Source organism: Alligator sinensis, unplaced genomic scaffold, assembly GCF_000455745.1.
Source record: "Alligator sinensis unplaced genomic scaffold, ASM45574v1 scaffold1232_1, whole genome shotgun sequence".
Lineage (NCBI taxonomy): Eukaryota > Metazoa > Chordata > Crocodylia > Alligatoridae > Alligator > Alligator sinensis.
This window is the reverse complement of record NW_005842537.1, coordinates 691,225-706,177: the sequence shown is the minus strand read 5'-3', so window position 1 is coordinate 706,177 and position 14,953 is coordinate 691,225. Positions and strand designations below refer to the sequence as shown.

Sequence of the window (14,953 nt, the reverse complement as noted above, 5' to 3'; positions counted from 1 at the left end):
TGGAGCAGCGGCGACCAGGGCCTTTGAGGGCTTGTGGCAGCACGAAGCAGTGGGGGGACAGTGCGGACCGTGCCGCCCTCCCCCCCCCGGCTTGGCACCCGCATGGTAGCTGTCGCATCATGTGGGTGCAGCATGGCTCGGCAGGGTGCCAGATGTTGTTTGGGAGCTGGGGTGGCTCTACCTGTAAGCTGGAGCCCACAACGCTCAACCCCAATGGCTTCAGCTCCCAGACAGTGTGCAGCACCATACCAAGCCGCGCTGCACCTGCACCATGGGGCAGCTACTGTGCACATGCCAGGCGGAGGTGGGGGCAATCCTGGCTGCCCCCCGCTATGGCTCTGCCATGAGCCCCCAGAGGCCCCGATCGCTGCTGCTGCAGCCAGTGAGTGTGGGGCTTTTAATTTTTTTTTAAGTGCCGGGAAAGAGGTGGTGGTGGGCAAGACAGCCATGGGGGCTTCTCCTGTGGCTCCCCCCACCTGGGGAAAGGCAGGCACAGCCGAAGGAGTTGCGGGAGAACCTGCAGCCGCCCGGCTGCACCTCCCTTTCCATGGCTGAACCGAATCTCCGAATCAGCACTGAAACAGCCTCGAAATTCCAAAACAGATTCAGCCAAATCGAAACGGAACAGTGATCTGAAATGAATCACTGTTCCTCTGAAACAGCCGAATCCAGAACGGAAACGAAATAGCCACTTCGCACAGCCCTACCACTAATCTATTATAGAGGACTTTAAACTTATGACTGCAGTCAGTGTGGAATAGCATTACTTTCTGTCTGCCCAAATGCACTTAATTTCAAGTTTCTGCAATTCTGGGCTATGACAACTACCGCACATTCCAGAACACTAGATATTTGAGACTCAGAGATATCCAGACACTATTCTTATTCCTGTTATTTTAATTATTTTCCCAATCCAAATATTGCAAATAGCATAACATCTATCTCGTTAAAAACAACTTTTGAGCAAAACTATCGAAAGCAGAGGCAGGATTATGAAAATTAGGGGGATAATTAACATAAGCACCGCTGTATTAAACTGGTGACACAAGATCAACTCCATTTGTTGCAACCATTAACTGCTGAAGTACAATATAATTTACCTGCTGAGCGGATGTTTGGAATTGTTTTGTAATGTCATCTATCTGACGTTCAAGGTTATTTGCTCGATCCTTTTCAAAATCCAATTGTTCTGCTTGCTTATCATATTCCAATAGGAGATTCTCGAAACATATAAAAAAAACACTTGAAATGTTGTTAAAAACATGGAAATCCATGACTCACTTGTAATAAAGAAGTGTAAACTACACTTTTACTTTTTGCTGTTTAGTATCTTGCATCTCTTATTGTGCTATCAGAGGGTGCATCTACACGTTCAATTAATGCACCATGATTAACTTTGGCACAGTTTGCACCAGAGTTAACAGCTCCCAGGCACAGCATCTATACATGCACCTGGGACCGCAAGAGTTTGAGCCGGGGCAGAGCAGCCCTGGGCTGGTAGCAGGCTCAGGGAGTCAACCCTGGGCTCCTGGCTGCAGTGTTGGGCAGCAGAGGGGCCAGTTGAGGCACAAGAGTGCCCAAAGAACAGAGTTGTGTGACTAGGTGGCAGGAGGGGTCCGGCACCCTGCTGCCTGGGTTCAATTTACACCTGGGTCAGCATTTACATGTGTGTTTAGGTTAAGTTATTTTCTTCCCCATCAGATAATACTGCCAGGGACAGTACTCTCTCACAGCAATGAAAATAAGGTTGTTGCTGTCTAATAGCATCACGTGTAGGCTGTGACACTTTACACTGAAGTAAATTAGTCTAGTGCGCAGTTAAGCACACGTGTAGATGAACCGAGAAATACTAATGGTAAATCAAAGTTGTGTTTCCATTCAAGGTTCTGGCAGAAACAAACTTGGATAAAGTTTTCCTTGGTAGATTTATGCTGTTTTACTTAGTGATGTGTACAACTGAAGGATTTGACTGAGGTGAGGTCTGTTTTTGGAGTATGTAACTGTCTGTTACATAAAATATGTTTTGAATGTAACTTCATGCATCCTTCTTAAATGGCAGGTCACTAAGAGAACTTGTTTTCTTTTGGCCATGGGGGCAAAGACACACAGTTGGAACCTTAAATTAACTGCATTAGCACGAGGCCTTTCCACATTTAAAGCCTTGTTTTCTTTGGCTAAGCCTAACACCAGAATCCAAAGGTTCTAAGTAACCTTGAAATTTACATTTCAGATTGACTGGGTGAGAAAAGAATTCCCATTTTTGCTGACATTGACTCCTAGAACTTTAAAAAAATAACTCTATTATATCAATATTTTATTAGAAATGTTGATGATGTTAAAGGCAAATTTTAGAGAGGATTTAATTTAGTTATGTTTCCAGGAAAGAATTTCTCTCATGAAAGTGTTCCTAATATTACTTATCTCTGCTGACCTCTCTGGTTGTGCTAGAAAGAATGTCAACTGATACTATTCAGGTTCCTAATGAGAAAATACATTTCTGAACAATCCATGTCCCACGTTACTACTTTACAAGTCCAGAATGTGCATCAAGTCCACATTTCAAAAGGTATGGGTGGATTTTCTTTTTACATATAATTCTCATGCAAATAATAATTTTTTTGTGCTGATCAATTTAAGCCAAAAGACTTTCTTTGTAAAACATAAATATCTTTGCTGGGCAGATACTGATCATGGAACTTTTCAATATAAAAGTCAATATTTTTTTAAGTTTATAATGGAAACTCTTGCTGTTTTAAAATATATATTGTTTAGCTGCCCTGCAGTAAAAAGACCACACTACATGCAAGTAAGAAATATAGTAAAAAATTAAGATGTATATACACGTGTTTATATTCTATATAGCTGACAGGAATAGATTCACCCATCACTAAAGAACAGTTACTTCTCAGATGAAACGGGCAATACTGAACAACACATTGCAACAATTTAAAACAAGGGAAGAATGTTGTAATCACACATGGAAAACTGGTAGTCTGAGTATTATACAATTAAGAAGTGTTAGACAGAAAATGGAGTTAGGATGACAGTATTATAATCAAAAAGAATATTTTCTGATAAATTTGTATTCTTGAAGATACAGTATAACTTACCTTATAGCTTTCAGCTCCTTGAATGATATCCTTCATAGAAGCAGATAACTGATCTTTCTCTGATTGTACCAATTCTAATTCTTCTCTAAGACCCTGGACCTTATTATAAAGAATACAGAATTATGTCATAATAGAACCTTGTTGTGCATCAGGAAACTCTTCAAATTAAGGTCTCAACAAGTTACCTCTTTTCTGCTGGAATCTAGTTCTTTCTTTGCTTTCACAGCAACCATTTTAATTTTGTTTAACTTTTCTTTTCTCTCAGTAGATTCCCTTTCCAGCTTCACTAAAAATCAAAGAAAACAGTTTATCTGAGCAACAGAATAAAATACCCATGTGTATTTAAAAGGTCCTTCATAAAAAGAATAAGCATTCAATATTAGCGAAAAACTGGAAGACATTTGTAGTACGTCTATACAGTGCAAGGCAGCACTACCCAGAGATACCTCAAGTTAGCTCTGTGTGTACAGTAACTCTAGAACAATAGCACAGTGCTGTTTAGGCTAACAAGGAGTACGGCTTAACAGCTCACTGCAACACTGTGCTAATATAGCTGTTTTGCAGAGTTGGTCTGGGTATTTCTGCACAGCACTGCCTTGTGATAGACATACCCTCAAACACTTCATTCAATCAAGCTCTTGAAAGCTTTGTTTGAAAGCCAAAACTCATGCTCTCACCTCGTTCTGTAATGCACTTTTTTTTCAATTTGGTATCACATCTTCTCAACCATCTTAGGATAATTGCCTTGGTCATTTCCAATGCATATTTCTACAGTAAGGGTGTGGTGGCTTTTCTTGAATCAGTTCTAAGGACTCCAAACTGTATGACTATTTCCCAGTTTAAGAAAAGGGAACAAAAGGGTGCTTGGCCAGAGGCAATTACCTCTAGGCTTTATATGATCAAATGGCATCCACAGCAATTAAAACTAGGAGGGTAAATGAAACCCAAGACTCCAGAATAGAATAATACCTTGTAAGCAATGAAGCCAGCCACTAACATTTGCTGATTTTTTTTAATGCTTTGTCTGCTCCCTGATATGTATAAGTGATTTGCTAATAGAATTTTACTAGCCATCAATGTATATGGCCATTTTGCTTATTTCTAAATGGAAGAGACAGTAAACTAAAAAGAACTTCTATTATAAATACTTTAGATTCTAAAATATTCCATAAGGAACCTACCATTTAGGTTACAACCCTCCAGTGAAACTCAATAGGTTTCATTTCCACCTAGGTCTAGTCTTTTACTACAAGGCTATTAGAATGCCCTGGGAGCCTAGCTTTACTTTTTAAAAACATCTAGAAGTAAATTGCTCAGTGGTACTATAAAGGTTACCAGTTCATAATAGTAGTAGATCCTCCCTCATGAATTGTAGAGTTATGCAAGCTGTAGTCAGTCATGCATAACTAGTGATATAAAGAAAATGGGTATTTTAGAAAAAGTACTGATATTGGTAACAGACATCAGCATTCTTTAACCTTATTTTTGGATATAAAGAAAGCATCTGTTTACTTCCATAAACAAGTTAAAGATGAAAGATGAATTGTGTTGACAGAGGAAAAGGAGGCAAGATTTTTAAGTAAGTTTAAAAATTAAAATGGATTAAATCGAAGGCCATAAAGTTGTACCAATTTTTTCTTGAAGCTCTGCTACTGAAGACTGTTGGTCATTTTTCGTAGTCAACTTCTCCATTAAGTCCTGCATCATAAACAGAGGTAAATGATATATTACAGGCATACAAGTATTTGTGGTGTCTGCTATTTCTCAGCAAGACATTAAGCAGCCAATTAAAAATACAGTTAAAGCCAAAATCTGGTCGATTTTTAAGTGAACAACAACAAAAATGTGTTTCCTCAATCATTACAAACAAAACAAAACAAAACAAAACAAAAAAACCCCCCACAAAACTTTAAAGGAAGGAGAAATCATCCTTGCAACAGCTCTTTTCCATCCAATTCTGTCAAGAACAAGTAAAGAGGGCTCAAGTAATTCTGTGCAGCTGTTGTTCCTCAGTCAGTATCAGACACTAACCAACTTTGGATATAAGGAAGTTTGTGGCAGCACTGGAAGCTATTGTAAACAGAGCAGGGGAAATAACTGATCTAACACAAACCTTAAGTTTTGTTCATTTAAGATAAAGAGTCAGAATCATAGAGATGGAATAGATAACCTTTCTATTAGATAATTTCTTCCATCCCTCCGGGTAATAAACAATCAGTCATTCTACTGAATAAGGCTTTAGAAGTTTAGTCTGCATACTTCAATAACAAAAATATAACCTTGAGAGAGTCCAGTTCCGCTTTCACGCTTTTGAGTTCAATGTCTCTTTTTTCTAGAGTGAGATTTAAGTTTTCTTGATCTTTTGTACTAGAGTCCTTCTGCTGCTCTTGGATTTGATTTTCATAACTAGCAAGTTTTTGAAAGATCTCTTCAGTGTGAACTCGAAGATCTTGGTTTTCATTCCTTGCTTTCTCACTGGCTCTCTCTAACTCCTGGATGTCCAGCTGAAGTGCTTCTTTTTCTGACAAAGCTCCTTCCAGTTCTTCTTTTAAGAGACCTTTTTCTTTTTCAAAATCTTGAAGAAGAGACCTATGTTCTGAATACTGAGCCTCATTTTCTTCCTGAAGCCTCCCTATCTCCTGCTGCAAATGAAGAATTTTTTCATCCTTTTGTAAAGCCAGGCTCTTTTCTTCCTCTTTCATTTTCACCAAGTATTCATTTGCAATTTGTAATAAATTAACAGCATCACATTCTTTATCGTGATCTGAAAATTTGGACCCCAATTGCTCAAACAGAGTGTGTAGCTGAGTTCTGGCAAGGGATTTATGTGTTTCTTCACTTTCAAGTAGTGCAATTAAGCAATCTTTTTCATTGACAGCTTTTTGTAGTTCCTTTTCTAAACTTTCCACTTGTTCTTTAAATACCGACCAACCCTCCTTCTCAGATGTAATTTTTTCTAGGTCTCTAGTTAATCTGTCTTTTTCTTTACTGATTTGCATATTTTCCTCCTGAAGACTACTTGCTTGAGATAAGAGACTCTTGTTGTCAAGCAAAAGAGCTTCAGTTTTTCCCTCCAATTGCTCTAACTTGTGGTTATTCTCATTTTTCTCTATTAAAGCTACATTTAGGCTCTCCGTTAATTCCTCTACCTTTTTTCTCAGTTCACTGTTACACTGGTTAACAACTTTTGCTTGTTGTTGAAGTTCCAGAACTCTTTCTTGTTCTTTCTTGCATGCTTCTTGAAGGTTTTCAATCTCTTCAACAGAGTTCTTCACTTGATTTAAGATACCATCTTTCTGAGAGTCAAGAACAATCAACTTTTCTTCCAGTTCTTTTACTGCATCCTGTTTTTGATGGAGACAGGTCATCACTGACTCATTCTCCTCTTGAAGCAAGATTATTTTATTCTTAAATTCTTCCACTTCTGTTTGTTTTGACGATAATTTTTCTGCCTCCTCCTGGAGACGATTCACAGTTTCAAGAAGAACATCCTTCTCATTGAAAGCAGCTCTGAGTTTTTGTTGTAGCTCACTGACATCAGAAGCTTGTTGTTGTCTCATTGTCTCAAACTCCTGGCTGATTTTTCCAGCAGATTCCCCCAATTCTGTTTGTAGAGTTTCCAGCGTTTCCCTCAAGCTCTCATAATTGGACACGGCTTCTTCTTTCTCCTGCATGAGCTTTTGATATTGTTCCTTAAGATCTTGTATTTCAAAAACTAATGCCATATTTTCTTTTTCTGAACTTGATAATAAAGTTTCCTTTAGTATAGACATGTCTCTCATATGTTGGTCTCTCAGACTCTGAATTTCTAAATTATGTTCTTTTACAATGATTTCATATTGGTGTTTTGTTGCTTGGAGCTCAGATTTTAGTTTTTCAATTAAACCACAATAGTCTTCCTTAGCAAGCTGCAGTTCATTAATTTTAAATTCCAAGTCTTCTCGCTCATGAAAGTACTCATCCTGTGTGTGCTGGATTTCCGCTTCCAGTTTTAATTTAACATTACTCATATAGGTTAGTTCATCTTTTAATATACTATGTTGAGATTCCAGTTCTTTCAAGGTACGTTCTAAACAACTCACATTTTCTTCCATTTGTGTTTCTGCACACAGGTCCCCTTGTGTATCTATAACATTAATTTGGTTCTCTTTATTTTTACTTAGAGCTTCTCTTTGGTGTTCTTGGTCACACACAGACTCCTCGTTACTACAACGTAGATCATCCCTTACGCTCTTCTCTTTTATCAAAAATTGTTCTGCCAAATCTTGTGTTAGCTTATCTATCTGTTTTAGCTTTTCTTCATTTTCTTTAGCAGAGGTTTCAAGCTGAAGCATCAACTCTGACACCTCTTCCCGGTGTGCATTTTTTAATTGTATAAGGTCTTCCTGTAAGTTATTTATTTCACTATGGGAATGCTGAGAATGACTTCTGATAGCTTCTTGCAAACATGCGATTTCTTTATTTTTATTATCACTGATAGCTTCCAACTCTTTGTTTAGATGCAAAATCTGTTTCTCATATACAGGCTTAATTTGCTGGACCTCTTCTTGTAGTTTTTTCATTTCTTCTTCCTGGTTATGATAAAGTTCAAGCTGTTGCATAAGCCCTTTCCATTTCTTTGTTTCTTCTTCCAGTTCCTTCTGTAGTCTGGTCAGGTCTTCATTATATATGAACTGTGATCTCGCTATTTCTGTTTTAAGGGCTTCAATTTCTTTCAAGTAATCAGCACTTGACTCTTCTAATTGCTTCTGCAGTTCTTCTATCTTTGTTACAGCAGTCTGAAAAAAACATTAAACACAGACAGATTTAGATATGGGAAATATACAACAATATTAGCGCACATTATAGTCTCACTTAAAAAAGTCTATAAAAAAGAGCATTTGGACTCATGTTATTTGTAAATAGCCGAGTGGAAGTTTAACAATAAATTGAATAAAAATTATAAAAATATAAATTATTAATTCAAACAACTGTGAACTTGGCGACTCTGATCTCCACATCCTTTATGTATGGCCAAGGAAATCTGGAAAGAATTTGGAGATAAGCCCTTGATAGCAATTACTGTACCAGAACAAGATGTAACCTATTACATTTATTCTTACAACATGAAACATATTAACATCTTAAACTTGCAACAAGTGACATCTAAGGGTCTATTTTTTAATTTTTAGTTGTACAGATAAATGGGGACACATAAACATTAAGAATATAAAGTTTGCTGAATGAATCACGGTCAATGGCTAGAATGCAACTAACAGTGCTTGCAAAAGCAGAGGGGACAGCTGACAGGATATTTCAAGATCTGTTACCTATTGATTCTTTCTGTGTTTCTGGAAGATTTGACCCTTGTGCCAGTCCTTTCAATACTGTAAATAAATACTATAACAACTTAACAAGTCCACATGGCTAATTACTCTTAGACATATGTAAACTTGAATATTATTTATGGACATAAGCCAATGAAAAAAGGGATTAAAGGAAAGTGAATCATACTATTGCTTCCTAATATTAAATACTGGTATTAGTTAGCACTTAACACAAAGAAACAATACAACTACTGACACACTTTTCTTTTAAGCAAAATGATTTCTACTTATTTGATTACCTCTGCTTCTTGTTTTCTTTGGGCACTTTCTTTTTTCAGAGCAAGACACTGCTGCTGGCTTTCAGCTTTTTCCAAAAGAACAACATCCAGTCTTTCTGTGAGAGCCTAATTTTGAGACAAAAATAAATACTGGTGTGAAGAGGTGTTATTCAATGTAGAAATAAGTGTCTCAGCAATCTCTGCTAGGCAAGATACTGGCTTTAAGGTTTCTTTTTTTTTTTCTTCCTTTTTGTATAAGAGAACAATACCTAATGCAAGAATGTCTGATACCAGGATAGCTTTAAATTTAGGATCATCCCCCCCCAAGTATAAATTTATTACAGTTTTCCATGACTAGGATCTAACTACTGGAGGGGCGCCTTAAATTTGTCTCCCTGCACTGCTACAGCAGTGAATGCACCAGCAGCAGGGAAAGTCGTGTGGAGATGAGTGGTACCTACCCTCCCAGCACTTGCACCCCACACTGTGGTGCCTGTGCCTCCTGCCACCTGCCCTCCCTCTTCAGTGTCTGCACCCACTTCCCCCCCCCAAAAAATGCTTGCCTCCCTTCCTGCAGCCTATGGCCCCCACCCTCTGGCATCGGGGACACGAGAGCAGCAGTGGCTGGAGCTACCCTGTGCTCTGTGCCCTAGGCCAGAATGGGACCAGAGTCGAGACTGACTGGGGAAGAGGGGGGAAAAGGGGATAGCAGAAGCTGTGGGGCACAGGCATTAGGGGACGAAGTCTGTGGGGGATAGGTGGAGAGACAGGCAGCTGATGCAGCTCCAACTCTGACCCCAACCCTGGGTTGAGGGCAGAGCTTGAGCCACATCAGCTGCCTGCCTTCACTCCACCTTGTACTCAAATCCAAGACAAAGGGTTTTATTCCCAATGCTGAATGGGGGGAGGGGTAACCCTTGTCTTATATTTGAGTAAATACCTTCAGATGAAAGTACAGATGAAAAATATTAACAGCCACACTGTTAACATCTAATGTAGATAACCTATCAAGTAGAATGGATTTGTTTACTGGAAAACTGGTTTCATTAAGCTTTATTATTTTTAATACCCGGAAAATAAAAGCTGTAAGGTTCATGTAAATAATTTTACCCATGAAATTATTAAAACACATTTTGAACTCTTTAAAGGTTCTTACATTGACTTTTCACTTCGGTAGCTACATAAATTACACCGTTTTTGACAACCTACCTGTATTTATCACTAAACTCAAAGGTGGGAGTTTTAAGTACATTCATTGCAACAAATGCCTTCTTTCTGAACTGCTGGATGGCATAAAACAACGGCATCATTTGCATATGAATCTGCAGCAATTACATGAGCTAGATTATCCCTCCTATAGAAACTTTTAAGAGGATTTTAACAGATGAAGGAATTGTCCTGTGGGCATGAGGTCTTATCTGAATCAGTCAGAATAAAAAGGTTTACTAGATATTCATTACAGATGCAAATAAGGAGCTTTAATGGTATGTAAAGGCTATGCAAATAATTCACAATTTACAAAAGCCAATCACATATTCCTACCTGAATAATATCATCAATTCCTCCAGCAGCTGGCTTTGATTTGAGTTCTTCAACCTCTTTTTCCAATTCTAGAACAAAAGTTAATTGTATACAAGTTTCACTGAATTCATTATTTGGAATTAAAAAAAAAAAAAAAAAAATGTATCAGCTCCTTTCTGACACCATAAAAAGTGTGCAAAAATAGCAACTACAAATTTTAAAAATTTCTGAAAACAACTCGATGTCCATTTAAGTCAAGAACTTCTGGGTGAGTTATTCTGTACATGTCACAAAGGCACTGAAACTTGGTGTTTCAGTTTTTAAACCATTTATATACCAAGATTGCCAGAAGAAAAACAAATATATTTAGTAATCTCTGATTTATTTTTAAAGAGGTTCAGGTAAGTCAGCCATAATGGTGCCTGATGACTTTTTTTTTTTAAAGAAGCAATCTTAGCTAAGTGTCTACTAGAGGTGCAGCCGGGATGTGGTGGGGCATGGGATGGAGCCGGAGCATATCCAGGGGGACGCTGGCCGGGTGTCCCCTGGATCTGCACAGGGTGGGGTGCGCGGGCTGGCGCTGTGGGTGCGCTGGGCTCTTCTCTGCGGGGGCTGGGCCTGCCACCTGGAGGGGAAGCTATGGTGAAATTCGGGGTGGCTGCAGGCCTCCCAACTTAGCCCCCTCCCAGCACCACCACCGCTCACCCCAAACCCAGCCCCCGCCAAGAAGAGCCCGACAGCCCCAGCTCCAGCCCGCAGCCCACCTGCCCCACGCAGATCCGGGCGGCACACGCCGTGTCTTCCTGGGGTGCACGGAGTGGCAGAAGCTGCCCCTGCCCCCCTCCCCCATACGAGCCGTGGCTCTGTCCTGCACCCTGCCCAGCTGGGCAGTGTCTGCCCCTCTCCCTCCCTCACTGCGGGGGGCGTTGATTTGCCTTCTCCACGCCCCTTCCCTCCCTCCTTTCCCCTTCCACCACAACAGACTTACTAGCTGAACACAGCTGTTTTGGAAATTGAATCAGTATCGGCCCCCAAAATGTGTCTACACATTTTTTAAGATACTATCATACTCTGCAATAGGGTTGTATGATGATTTTTTAAGAATACTATCATACTCTGCAGTAGGGTTGTACAACAATTATAGAGTAAAATCTATTAGCACCTAGAAAAAACAGAAAGCATACAAACTGAAAGTGGTAAGCCAGACATTGCACTTGCATGTTATTATTCAATCACTGTGCACACATCTAGTGTGAGAAAAATCAGCTTAAGCAAAGAAGCTGGATCCTATGCTAAATGATAACTGCCATTGTGTTACAGTATACTACAGCCAATAAATATAAACAGCCTGTACGTATTTGTCAGAACTCCTCCACCAGGATCAGGAGAACAACTGTGAGCAAAATGGAATGATCACAAAAGGCAGAAGATACCCAACATCCATTGCATGGACTCAGAGTAGCTGGCAATTGCCAGTTTCTATTAGAAGTTTCCACCCTCCCTTTTCTTGCTTGTTACTACCACCAGGAACAGATATGCAGTGATAAGCCCCACTCCAGGATACCGTTCAATTACCGACTTGATCAAAATGTTTTGTCCCATCGCTCCTCCTTGTCTGCTCAGGTAGGGTATTAAATATATTTAAATATATTTAATTATATTTAAATATAATTAAATATATTTAAATATTAAATATAAAATCAATGCAGTGCTTCTTGTCTTTCCTCCATTTTGGGACATCTACCTCAAACCTTTCCCAGGAGTAAGGAAAATGGGAGGGAATGAGGAACTGAAAAATTAGGTATTCACTTGGATACTAAACCAGGTGTCTAATAGGGTCACACAAAATATTATTATTTAGCTAATACATCACTCTGTAATATTTTTCAGGTTCTAAAAAGGTCTTGAACAGTCAACTAAACCCATGTTACCTGCACATCTTGACTTCACTTTCTGTATAAGCATCATTTGCTTCTTTGCAAATTTGATGAGATCTTCTTTGGGTAATGTGTCCAGCTGTAAAACATAGGGAAAGCATGCTTTGTTACATTTCTAACTTGCAAGACTACTAAGCTGCAAAGAGAAAATTTAACTGACTTCCAAAAAGTTAAAATGTAGGAAAAGTAACATGCCTTCCCCTATGCTGGTATCACAACATAACTGTACAATGTCAAAAAAATTAAGTCTACATATACTTTTACAACTTAAGAAGGGACTTAAGTGGTTAATATCCATTCTAAATATAAACCTCAATGCCTTAAGTTAAGGGTCATCATTCTGGGAAGGTGAGTTAAAATTCTTTAGACAAGTGAATATGAGCCAAGTTAAAAATAATGGAGGCATTTTGAGCATAATGTAAATTGTGTAATGTTCTTGAATCCGGCATGCTGACTTAACACTGTTTTACAAGTGGGCAGTATTTTTACATAGAGATATGAGTGTATATAAGGAAATAAAATGCTCATTGTTTGAACTGGATGCCACTAGAAGGTTAGTACATTTGCTCCAAGTAATGATAACAGCCAATGAATTCAGAAGAATTCCTCCTCAGCAGTCAAGGTCCCAAGTTTAAATAATGTAATTCCACTTCTGCAAAAACAGACTAGTCAGAGGTACCCTTTAAATTAGTCCCTACTGAGTCTTCCCACTAGCAGTAGTGGCTACTGTTGGTTGTATGTATGCAAATTGCTGCTGTTCAAACAAATTATGTTTGTAAAAAAGCATACCTTTGATTTGCCTGTTCCTGGTGTAGCGGGGGAAGCCACCATATCTTGCCCAGCATCTTGTACCTGAAGAAAAACAATGCCAGAAAGGACCTTTTTATTATATAACTCTTGGGACTAGCTAAATCTGTTATAAATGACAGTAATTAACTGCTCAAGAAGTACTGTTTTAAAAGAAAAAAAAAAAAACAAAACCCAAAAAGGCAGAAGCCCCATAAGAAATTAGTTCAGATATAGGATGAGAGAGAGCCCTACCTGGATGGTTTCATAATAAATTTCATGACACAGAGTCAATATTATGTTTTTGTTTTGTTTATTATGGAAACAAAACCTATTTATTTTGTTTTAAAATGATGTTTAAAATGTGACAATGATCTGGATTTAAAGATACAGATAAATGGAAACTTAAGTGGAGGAGAATAATTTAAATGAACAATGATTTTATAGGGAATTTCCCAAACAGGATTCAACCAGGTTTACCACCTCTTGGGCTGGCTTTGAAAAATCTAATGTCCACCAGGCACTGACAGCACAAAGAGTGGGTGCTGTTATACATTCAGAAATCAAGTAAAGGCATAGGAAAATACTTGGAATAGGAATACTTGCATTGGAAAACCTCTGATTTTATTTAAAGAAAACTTGAACTGAATCTGGAATACTGTGTAGTTGGGGCAATCACTGGTGGGAAACTTAGAACAGCTGATGCAAGTTTCATGACAAAAGGCCAAAATCAGAACATGAGCTCAGATACAGATCGAAGGCAAAGGCAACAACTTCTCTTCCTAAATCACACCACAAACCTCCATGTAACCAAACACATGTGAAAGGAGACACAACATTTTGAAACATTTCAAGCAGTTTTGAAGCACCTCTGAAACGTTTCAAAAGGCTAGCTTATATAACAGAAATAACTCACATACCACAGTGACAACACTGGAAAGGTTACCAGACTCTTGATACATCAGATCAGGTATAACAAGGAATATATACTCTGCCAATCTCCATGGATAGTACTGAGATAGTTTTCTGTGGTACGCAATAAATAGTGCAATTGCAATAAACAAAATCTCAGCATAGTCAACCACATTTTACACTACTTAAATACTGGACATTTTAAGAGAGTATTTAGTGCCTATGAAAATCAGGAGGCAGAACTAAGCAGTTACAATACGGGCAGCATTAAGTAGTTACAATGCAAATTGAATAAGGAAATTTTTGCTCTAAAGCCACAATCCTGTGCAGTGTTTTTGACATCAGTAGGTCTGATCTAAATAGTTTTCAAGGAAGTTCTAGTGAGCTGTCAGACATTCTGAAATACAATTTCAGAATTTAACAAATACAGCTAGAAAGTATATGTATTGCAACCGAATTATATTTTCTATTTGAAATGAATGGGTAAGTGATTTGAAACTTCCTTTGGAATTTTCGTTGCATCTTTTCAAATTGCATCTGCACTGGGACCAAGCAGCTTGGAGCTGTGCCTACATCACTGCTGCTTCTTGCTTCCTGGCTGCAGCACAGGCACAGCTTACAAACAGTGGGGAGCCACACAAGGGCCAAGCAGCTGGAAGCTGCATCCACACTGCTGCCATTTCTCCTTAGCAACTAACAAAACATAAAGTATTGTTATGCCCCTTTATAAATCCATGGGGCACCCACACCTTGAATTCTATGCCCTATTCTGGCCCCACACCTCAAAAAGCATATGCACGTCCAGCTTTTCTAAATAGTCCCTAACTTGTTTTTTTGCCACTGATGACTACTTATCTTTTCCCCAAATGGTGCTGCCAGGTGCAGTAGTCTGGGAGCTGAACTTGCCTGTGAAGACTGAGGTGAAAAAGGCATTGAGCACTTCAGCCTTTTCTGCATCATCTGTCAGTAGGCTGCCTCCCCCATTCAGTAAGGGACCCACACTTTCCCTGATCTTCCTCTTGTTACTAACATAGTTGTAGAAACTCTTCTTGTTGCCCTTCATGTCCCTTATTAACTGCAACTCCAACTATGCTTTGGCATTC

The 14,953-nt window shown here is 38.8% G+C and overlaps 1 protein-coding gene across 3 annotated transcripts in view; it reads right to left on the bottom strand.

Annotated features, from left to right (window-relative positions):
* GCC2 (GRIP and coiled-coil domain containing 2) overlaps nt 1-14,953 on the bottom strand; it is a 59,575-nt gene that overhangs the window by 40,962 nt on the left and 3,660 nt on the right. For 2 of the 3 annotated variants that reach the window (XM_025213556.1, XM_006031884.3), the window contains 9 exons: nt 12,942-13,004; nt 12,147-12,231; nt 10,237-10,304; nt 8,716-8,820; nt 5,390-7,888; nt 4,739-4,808; nt 3,296-3,396; nt 3,111-3,209; nt 1,101-1,220 (listed from right to left, as the gene is read on the bottom strand). In XM_025213556.1, the coding sequence (XP_025069341.1) occupies nt 1,101-1,220; nt 3,111-3,209; nt 3,296-3,396; nt 4,739-4,808; nt 5,390-7,888; nt 8,716-8,820; nt 10,237-10,304; nt 12,147-12,231; nt 12,942-13,004 (3,210 nt within the window). Of the gene's footprint in view, nt 1-1,100; nt 1,221-3,110; nt 3,210-3,295; nt 3,397-4,738; nt 4,809-5,389; nt 7,889-8,715; nt 8,821-10,236; nt 10,305-12,146; nt 12,232-12,941; nt 13,005-13,858; nt 13,936-14,953 lie in introns of those variants that run through there. The other variant, XM_025213557.1, reaches the window with a different exon arrangement.